This window comes from Oryctolagus cuniculus, chromosome 4 (assembly GCF_051225735.1).
Source record: "Oryctolagus cuniculus isolate XC-2025 breed Fujian yellow rabbit chromosome 4, ASM5122573v1, whole genome shotgun sequence".
In the NCBI taxonomy this organism is placed as follows: domain Eukaryota; kingdom Metazoa; phylum Chordata; class Mammalia; order Lagomorpha; family Leporidae; genus Oryctolagus; species Oryctolagus cuniculus.
Window position 1 is genome coordinate 56,163,545 of NC_142870.1, and position 10,080 is coordinate 56,173,624.

The 10,080-nt window shown below is 40.7% G+C and overlaps 1 protein-coding gene across 1 annotated transcript; it reads left to right on the forward strand.

Annotated features, from left to right (window-relative positions):
- The first annotated feature begins 1,244 nt into the window (after positions 1-1,244).
- Positions 1,245-7,923, forward strand: TRMT10C (tRNA methyltransferase 10C, mitochondrial RNase P subunit). Its single transcript, XM_002716607.6, has 3 exons — positions 1,245-1,391; positions 3,279-3,386; positions 5,039-7,923. The coding sequence occupies exon 3, from the start codon at positions 5,051-5,053 to the stop codon at positions 6,323-6,325; it is 1,275 nt and encodes a 424-aa protein (XP_002716653.1). The 5' UTR covers positions 1,245-1,391; positions 3,279-3,386; positions 5,039-5,050; the 3' UTR covers positions 6,326-7,923.
- Positions 7,924-10,080: the final 2,157 nt, after the last annotated feature.

A 10,080-nucleotide genomic window follows, 5' to 3' on the forward strand; every position in this document is an offset into this window, starting at 1 on the left:
CCTCTCATATTCTCTCTCTTAACTTTTACAAAGATCTATTTTCAGTTCATTTAATGATATAGTTAGCACTACACTAAGCAATAGATTTCCATGAATAGTAGGAAGAAAAAAAGAAAAAATATATATTGTTCTTCAATGGAAGAGACAGGGCTGTAAACAATCATCAATTCTCACAATGTCTATTTCACTCCAGTAATTACATTTCAGGTACTCTACTAGTTACCTTGGATCAGAGAAAACATATGGTATCTGTCTTTTGGGGACTGGCTTATTTCACTAAGTATAATGGTTTACAGTCGTGTCCATTTTGTTGCAAAAGATAGGATTTCATTTTTTTTATAGCTGAATATCATACTCCATTGTGTACATATACCATAATTTTTTTATCCAGTCAAGAGTTGATGGGTATCTGGGTTGATTCCATGCCTTCGCTATCGTGAATTGTGCTGCAATGAATATGGGGGTACAGATAACTGTTTCATATGCTGATTTCATTTGGTTTGGGTAAATTCTCAGGAGTGGCTGGATCATATAAGTCTTTATTCAGATTTCTGAAGTATCTCCATACTGTCTTCCATAGTGGCTGCACCAGCTCATTTATTTAGGTCATTTAGGTCATTAGGTGTTAAGTGAGATGAGCTTAACGTCATTGTTTGCATACATCAAGTTTTCCCAGTATCATTTGTTAAAAAGACTTACCTTTTCATCATGAATGGCCATCTAAAATGACAACCAAAGTACATTGTGTTGGCTAAACAAAACAGCCTGGATTTTTGCCTAAAGGCTAGATTTATAAATGTACTTCAACTTCATTTTCACATAAAATTTCCGTATGAGCTAGGAAGAGACAGAAGGTGAGATTCACCGTGGACAACCATATTGCAAGCATTGTACTAGGTACTGGTAAGTAACAGGTTAAAAGTTAAACTCCTCTCCTCAAACAGTTGAAATTGGATAGACTTGTGCAATGCTAATTTTATTTTAGCACTATGTGAGCCCATGTTTATAAATACGGAGCCCAAGTAGAGAATGCGTTAAGAGAAGATTAGATGAGTTTTTAATACAATAGGGATAAAGAACAAAAAACAAGTACACGCCTGTGCCGCTGGAAAACGTTCAAATACCCACTTGCTTACTGACAGCCGCCTGCTCCAGCGCAAGGCGCCGAGCCCAGAAAACTTTCCCCGCCTCTCGTGATGTCAGAAGGCAGCGCCGGAAGATAGAGGGCGGGAGTTCCGGCTGCCGCTCAGGTCAAAGGCGGGTACTGTGCGGACTGCTGAGTGACCTGCGGGGGCTGCGTGGCTGAGTCGTGGGCAGCGTTTCGGGCCGAATTCTGCGGTTTGTGGTTCCCCGGTGTGCTCTGCGGTGGCAGAAGGCAGTGTGCAGTCCTGGTATGCGCTGTTTCTTCTTTCTCTTATTGCGTACGTTGCGGGGTGGCAGAACGCGGAAGACATTTCAAAGGTGCGCTTCGTGGAGCCTGTGCACCGAGAAGGTTCGAAGAGAAGGGCGCCCAGTTGATTTAAGAAACTATACGTAATACAGTATCTGAAACGAGGGCAGTGCTTCGTAAGATGATAATCTTGGTCTCCTTTTAAATTTTGACTTTCCTTGTCTGAGATATTTTGGACATTTGCACTAGTTAGAAAGACAAGACTGGCCGGCGCCGCGGCTCACTAGGCTAATCCTCCGCCTGCGGCGCCGGCACACCGGGTTCTAGTCCCGGTCCCGGTCGGGGCGCCGGATTCTGTCCCGGTTGCCCCTCTTCCAGGCCAGCTCTCTGCTGTGGCCAGGGAGTGCAGTGGAGGATGGCCCAACTGCTTGGGCCCTGCACCCCATGGGAGACCAGGAGGAAGCACCTGGCTCCTGCCATCGGATCAGCGTGGTGCGCGGCGGCCATTGGAGGGTGAACCAACGGCAAAGGAATACCTTTCTCTGTCTCTCTCACTGTCCACTCTGCCTGTCAAAAAAAATTAAAAAAAAAAAAAAGAAAAGACTAATGTTTATCAGATTGGGGCCTGAGGGCCCCAGATTTAATATTTCGATTGAGACTGAAGTAAATCTTTTTCTTTAAAGGAAATCTGAACTTTTTTTAAATGTAGGAAGCATTGACCCCAGGTACTTCTTCCAAAAAATTACTTGATGTAAGCCAAATGCTGCCAAGCAATGAGTTCAATGTTAACAATGTAGACACTGTTCTAATCCTGATGGGCTAGGTAGTCCTCAGCATGTGATGGGACAAAAAAATAATCCGGTGATTACAGTAGTGTTACAAGTACTTTTGTAGGCACAGGGTGCTGTGAGAACTAAAAGGAGGAATACTTCATATAAAGTATGAGAAGAATAGCTAGAGGTGCAGCTGAATAAGTAGACAAGGTATGGTAACGTGACAGACTTTGTAAACTATATTAATAAGTGATTTTTTAACTTGGCAGCAGTAGAGTTACAGATACTGCTTGGGAATGATATGAATGCCATTGATAAGATTTGCACTGACTTAAGCACCTTGGAGATGGGAAGAGCAATTCTGGAAGCTAAGAGATAAAATAGGACTGGTGCTGGCACTGTGGCATAGCAGGTAAAGCCGCCATTGGCAGTGCCAGCATCCCATATGGGCACTGGTTCCAGTCCTGGCTGCTCCATCTCTGATCCAGCTGTCTGCTATGGCCTGGGAAAGCAGTAGAGGATGATCCAAGTCCTTGGGCCCCTGCACCAGCATTGGAGACCCAGAAGAAGCTCCAGGCTCCTGGCTTCAGATGAGCCTAGCTCCTGCCATTGAGGTCATTTGGGGAGTAAACCAGCAGATGGAAAATATCTCTATCTCTCTGCCTCTAACTCTCTGCCTTTCAAATAAATAAGTATAGGACTGAAGAGAATCCAAACAAATATTTGGAAAGTAAAATATATGTTCAGTTTTAAAAAAAAGTAATTCTGTCTTCCATGAACTTAAAACATATATCTTTATATATATATATATATATAAAGATAATTGAAAATGAATCTTGATGTGAATGGAATGGGAGAGGGAGTGGGAGATGGGAGGGGTGCTAGTGGGAGGGAAGTTATGGGGCGGGGGAGCCATTGTAATCCATAAGCTGTACTTTGGAAATTTATATTTACAAAATAAAAATAAAAATAATTGAATTAGTTATTTGAGAAACAGAAAGAGCTCTTACCTGTTGGATTATTCCCGAAATGTCAGAAGTGGCTGGGACTGCACCTATGTCAGGCTAAAGCCAGGTGCCAGAAACTTAATCTAGGTCTTCCCGTTTGCATGGCAGGAACATAATTACTTGAGCCATCGTTACTGCGTCCTAGGATCTGCCTTGGCAGGAGCCGGAATCAGAAACCTAAACAGGAAATAGAGTCCTGATACTCCAGTGTGGAAGGTAGGCATCTTATCCTGTGTCTTAAATATTTCAGTGAGTCTAAAATAAATGATTTTCTCTTTTAAAGGAGCTAGGCTAAATATTGTCCCCTTAATGAATTTTTTTCAAATGCCTTTGTCATCAAATGAATTAGGTCTGGTAATTGTGACAGAAGACCGTAGTGAAATGATTTCCAGTTTCTAGTTTTTGCAGCTGGATGGACAGTAGTTGCCCATCTCTGAAACAGAACACAAAAGGAAAAGCAGGTTGGGAAGGGGGGAAAAAGGGAGAGAGATGATTTCAATTTCTTGCATTTGTGGTGTCTTTTTTTTGGGGGGGGGGTTATTTATTTATTTGTTTTGAAAGTCAGAACAGCACAGAGAGAGACAGAGAAAGAAAGAGATCATCCATCTACTGGCTGAGTCCCCTAATGCCTGCAAGAGTCAGCCAGGGGTAGGCCAAGCCAAATCCAGGAGCCAGGAACCCCATGTGGGTCTTTGAGGTGTCTTCTGACGCACAGTGATTGAAATGGCCAAGAGTAAAAGGTGTTTTTCTTTTTAAGTGTACTAGTTGCATTTTGTAAAAATTTGAATTCTTTGTTTTTGTTTTTGTTTTCTTCAAATTTGACACTGGTTTCACTTCTTTAAGTGTCTTCATCATCTTCTGGCCATCCAGTTCTTTAGGATAAAAAATTATGCATGTATGTATTTTAATTTTGTATGTTTTATTTAGCAATAACATTTGCTGCAAAATAAAATTTGTAGTAAGGAGTTCATTATTTTTTAATTATCTATATGATTAATATCTATATATTTCTCATTTGAGAACATGAGCATTGTACTGCAGCTCTCAAGTGCTTTTTCACCTGTTGCCATCTTCTGTAGCTTTTCTGTCCTTTATCTTCCATATTGGTTGTATGTAGGACTTGTTTTGGGGTATGTACCTGGGCTTAATGTAGAATTGAGAATACAGCAGCAGCATCTCAGCTGCATCTGCAGTGCAAAACCTTTGTTATCCAGTACATTGATCCTCTTGACCCCTATATAAGTTTTTAAAAGTATCTGAGAGGTATCTTTTTGCTTAAAGAAATAGTGAGGAGCTGTCGCTGTGCCAGAGTTGACATCCCATACGAGTGCCAGTTCAATTTCTGGCTGCTCAACTTTTGATACACCTCCCTGCTTATACGCCTGGGAAGGCAGCAGAAGATGGCTGAAGTGCTTGGGCCCCCGCACCTGTGTGGGAGTACAGAATAAAGCATCTGGCTTCCGGCTTCAGTCTGGCCCAGCCCTGACTGTTGCAGCCATTTGGGGAGTGAACCAGCAGATAGAAGATCTATGTCTCTGTCTCTCCTTCTCTGTCACTGTGCCTTTCAGATAAAATGAATAAATCTAGAAAGAAAGGAAGGGAGGAAGAGAGAGGGAGGGAGAAAATAATGAGATTCATATTTAAGAATAAGACCCCAAATAAGTTTTAAACTTTTTGCTCAGTGAATGATCACAGCCTTTTGGCTGCCAGAGTCTAGGAAAAGGGAATGATGCAACACGTAACAACATGCAACACAGGGATTTTACTTTATTTCAGAATTGGTTATATTTTGGCTCCTCTAATGTATACTTACAGTTGGGAATTCTTAAAAATCTTTGTCTTTTAAATGCATTTTTCTTCTTTTGCAGGAATTTTCTTGTATGTCTGTTTTCCTCAAAATGAGTGTTAGTGTAACATTAAGACCTTTTGCTAGGTTTCTGGTGCCATTTACCCTTCATAGGAAGAGAAGGAATTTATGTTCAACACTTCTGCATAGATGCATGTCTTCTAAAATACCAGCTGTGCCCTGTCCTAATAAGGAGGGTACATCTGCTCCTGAACAGCTAGAATTGGATGGGTGGAAAGCTACAATGAAATCTAGTGTGCAAGAAGCTATTTCAACGGGCTTCAGTGACAAGGATGAAGATCCTCTAGTTGCCACCAGAGAATTAATTGAAATGTGGAGATTGCTTGGCAGAGAAGTACCAGAACATATCACTGAAGAAGAGCTTAAAACCATTATAGAATGTCCTTCTAAGTCATCAAAAAAGAAATATTTGAAATATTTATTTATTAAGGAAAACCTGAAAAAAGCCAGGCAAATAAAAAAAGAAATGAAAGCAGCAGCAAGGGAAGAAGCAAAAAATGTCAAGCTGTTAGAAACCACTGAGGAAGATAAACCGCAAAACTTTCTTTTTCTGCGACTTTGGAATAAGAATATAAACAGTGCAATGGGCTGGAAGGGTGCTCAGGCCATGCAGTTTGGACAGCCTTTAGTTTTTGACATGATTTATGATAATTATATGAAACCAAAAGAACTACAGAATGCAGTTTCTCAACTTTTAGAAAGTGAAGGGTGTAACAGAAGAAATATTGATCCTTTCCATATTTATTTCTGTAACCTTAAAATAAATGGTGCTTATCATAGAGAGTTAGTTAAACGTTATGGAGAAAAATGGGACAAATTGTTTTTAACAGCAACAGAAAAGTCTTATGTAGATTTATTTCCAAAGGATGATATTATATATTTAACTGCAGATTCTCCCAATGTTATGACTACTTTCAGGCATGACAAAATTTATGTAGTTGGATCATTTATTGATAAGGCTATGCAACCAGGCACATCCCTAGCCAATGCAAAACGACTGAAGCTGGCAACAGAATGCCTTCCATTAGATAAATATTTACATTGGGACGCTGGTACCAAAAATCTCACCCTAGATCAGATGATGCGTATTTTGTTACGTCTGAAAAACTCTGGAAGTTGGGAAGAGGCTCTGAAGTTTGTTCCCAGGAGAAAGCATAGTGGTTATCTGCAGGTTTCACAGCAATCTCGAGATTTTGTCAATAAAGTGAAGAAGGCAAAGACCTTTAATTCATTTCCAAAAGGCTCTCTAAATGTACACAAAAGAGATAATTTGAATGAGAAAATTTGATAACTTGTAAATGGATTGAAAATACAGTTTATTTGTTGTATTTCTTGCTAAGTAGAAATAATTTTCTTTTAAAGATGTCTTTGCAAACCAGGGCATTGTGTCTTTTCTCAATTAATTAAATATCTGTAAAACTTGGGAATATATTTTGTTTGCTGTAAAAAGGCAATCAGCCAAAATAAGGAGTTGATTTTTTTTAACAGAATATCTTTTTTAAAGATTTATGTGTTTTACTTGAAAGGCAGATTTAGAGAAGCAGAAACAGCATTTTCATCAGCTTCTTCACCCCCCAAATGGCTGCAGTGGCTAGAGCTGGGCTGATCCAAAGACAGGAGCCAGGAGCTTCTTCTAGGTCTCCCATGTGGGTGCGGGGTCCCAAGCACTTGGAGCACCCTCTGCTGCTTTCCCAGGTGCATTAGCAGGGAGCTGGGTTGGAAGTGGAGCAGTCAGTGCTCAAACTGGCACCCATATAGGAAGTCAGCCCCACAGGCAGTGCATTTACCCGCTATGCCACAGCGCTGGCCCCAAGAAATACTTTTAAGTGAGCCCACTAAACAGTTGGACCATTGGTGTGGGTTTTTTTTTTTTTAATGGATTTTCTTAGTTTCAGACTTCATTCTCCTTAAATATTTTTTATTCATATAGCAACTATCCTTGTGAAAAATTGATTTGGAAAAAGATTTCTAAACTTCAGGTGTTAGTTCACTTTATAAAGTAAGTATTGGTATGTTGAACATGTCATGGGCACTAAAATATATTGCTTAATTGAATCTTGGTTAAGCACAAGGCTAAGATATCCCTTGACATATCATAGAATTTGGCTGTATTACAAAAAATGGGTTTGTATGGTCAAACTAATTTCTTTTCCTCTTAGAAAAAAAGATTTTTTTGGCTAATGTTGCATCATATAGTACTTGCCCTGTTGTCAAATAGATAGCTTTCCTTGGAAAAAAAAAAAAAAGTGATGTTATTTATTTGAAAGGCAGTTGTAGGGGTGGGAAGACAGAGAACTTCCATCCACTGGTTCACACCACAAATGGCAGCAATGGCTGGGGCTTAATCAGGCCAAAACCAGGAGCCAGGAGCTTCTTCCAGATCTCCCATGTGTGTTCAGGAGCCCAAGTACTTGGGCCGTTTTCTGCTGCTTTCTCAGGCACAATAGCAGGGAGCTGGATTGGAAGTGGAACAGCCAGGACTTGAACTGGTGCCCACATGGATGCCAATGTTGTAGGCAGTGGCCCAACCTGCTGTGCCACAATGCCAGTGCCCTGCATTTGACTTTCAGACCACCAAGAATCCTTTTCCAAGATTTTTGGATCTGAGATCTAGCATAGCCTACATCAGTTCATTTCAGGTGGTGGACTTTGATAGGCAGGAGACTCTGGGATTGATGATTGACAATGCCTTTCTATGTTGAGTAAATTAGATTATTGTAGGAGTGAATAAAGTTTGCATATAGAAAATAGAGACCAATTTCTGCAGCTGTTGAAATCCCTGGTTCCAGTTGTCAGGTTCAGCTATAGATTATCACTTGCATTTATTGGTTGTTCAACTTCATGAGATACCTTAGTAACCTAATAAATGGCTGTTTTTCACCTAAACCAGTTTGAGTTGCATTTCTGCCACTTGCTACCAAATAAGCTGTAATATACTTGGGAAAATGTATACCTGTACCCTAAGAAAAGAACTTTAGGAACAATATTCATAATAATCTGCATCCAAATTTTTGAAAACATGGAAAATAGAAATTATATGGCCTCCTACTCCGTCCTAATTTCTGATTTGGAAATCTGAAATATGCCGTGTGATATATTTACTAAAGCAGTACTTAATTTTTGACGAAGTACTTCAGTACTGACTACCAAATGAGATAGTGTGCAGTTGACATGATTTATTTAAGTTGTAGATGTTATTAACAACTTTTCACAGAAGAAACCAGCCCTTCTTAGGGGAAAAAATTTCAAAATACAAAAGATCTGTCTTTAGAGTCCTAGCTGATAAATTACACCTAACCCAAATTTCTAGGATTAGGAAAGACCTTGATAAGATGATACATAAACTTAGACCTCAATGGGAAGTATGGTATGAATGAATTTCAACGTAAGGCCCTACTAAGTGTCAAGGTACTAATACTTGAGTTGCTTGAGGTACACTGAAGAGAAAAATAGTACTGTAGTGTTAAGGATAGGGAGTTGAAAATGCCTGGCAGGATTGGGACTAGAGAGGCAAGCAAGGCTCCTAGGTTATCTCATTTCTGTGCCTGATCCCAGTTCTCTCTGGGTTCCAGCTCCACTCTTAAAGCCCCTGACATTGCTTGTATTGCTAAATCTCTTCAAAGTTTAGTTTTCCACATCTGTAAAAAAGGTGATTATAAAGTTTGTTTGGTTTTTTGTTTTTTGTTTTTGACAGAGTGGACAGTGAGAGACAGAGAGAAAGGTCTTCCTTTGCCATTGGTTCACCCTCCAATGGCCGCCGCGGCCGGCGCACCACGCTGATCTGATGGCAGGAGCCAGGAGCCAGGTGCTTTTCCTGGTCTCCTATGGGGTGCAGGGCCCAAGCACCTGGGCCATCCTCCACTGCACTCCCTGGCCACAGCAGAGATAAATAGTTTTTGATATATAAAGCATGGTATCTGGCACATATCTGTTCAACAGATATGAAGTCAGGAAAAATGTGTGGAATTTCTAGTGCTAGTATATACGCGTTACTGCCTTGAGGAGTATGCTGTTACTTCTTTCTGTACAATATGCTGAAGTACTTCAGTGATGCAAACAAAATTTTTTTTAAAAAATCAATGACCATTTTTCTTCCAAATAGCCAAGCAGTGACCGATTTCTAAGGTTCCTTCATTCCTTTTTTTTTTTTTTTTTTTTTTTTTTGACAGGCAGAGTAGACAGACAGAGAGAAAGGTATTCCTTTTGCCTTTGGTTCACCCTCCAATGGCTGCCGCGGCCGGCACACTGCGCTGATCCGATGGCAGGAGCCAGGTATTTATCTTTGGTCTCCCATGGGGTGCAGGGCCCAAGCACTTGGGCCATCCTCCACTGAATTCCCTGGCCACAGCAGAGAGCTGGCCTGGAAGAGGGGCAACCGGGACAGAATCCGGTGCCCAGACCGGGACTAGAACCCGGTGTGCCAGTGCCGCAAGGTGGAGGATTAGCCTACTGAGCCATGGCGCCGGCTTTTCCTTCATTCTTACATAGATAAATCACAGTAACAAGCTCATCAACAGTTTGATTATGTATTGATAAGGTTTCTCACAGTTTTAGAAGTTGGAATGCAGTATAACCATGAATGATTCTTCAGTTTTTTGAAACTAGATGGTCTGGTTTCCCAGGCACTAAGTATGAGGTAGGGAAATGGCTTTTCTCTCTTATCTTCACTACTCAGTGATTCATGCTAAAAGTATTCTTTGGAGTTCTTTTCTTGCTTCTCGCAGTCAGGTTTTCACATAATACTATTTGTAGTTTTTGTTACTTTCAAACATGATGGCAACTTCCCAATGGTTACTACTTAGGAAATTGTTACTAAAAATAATTTTTAAAAAGATTTATTTATTTATTTGAAAGTCAGTTATACAGAGAAAGAGGTAAAGATCTTCCATCCATGGGTTCTCTCCCCAAATGGCCAGCACTGGGACAGGCCAAAGCCAGGAGTGTCTTCCAGGTCTCCCACATGGTGGCAGAAGCCCAAGACTTGGGCTATTTTCCACCTCTCTTCCCAGACCATAAGCAGGAAGCTGGATCCAAAGTGGAGCA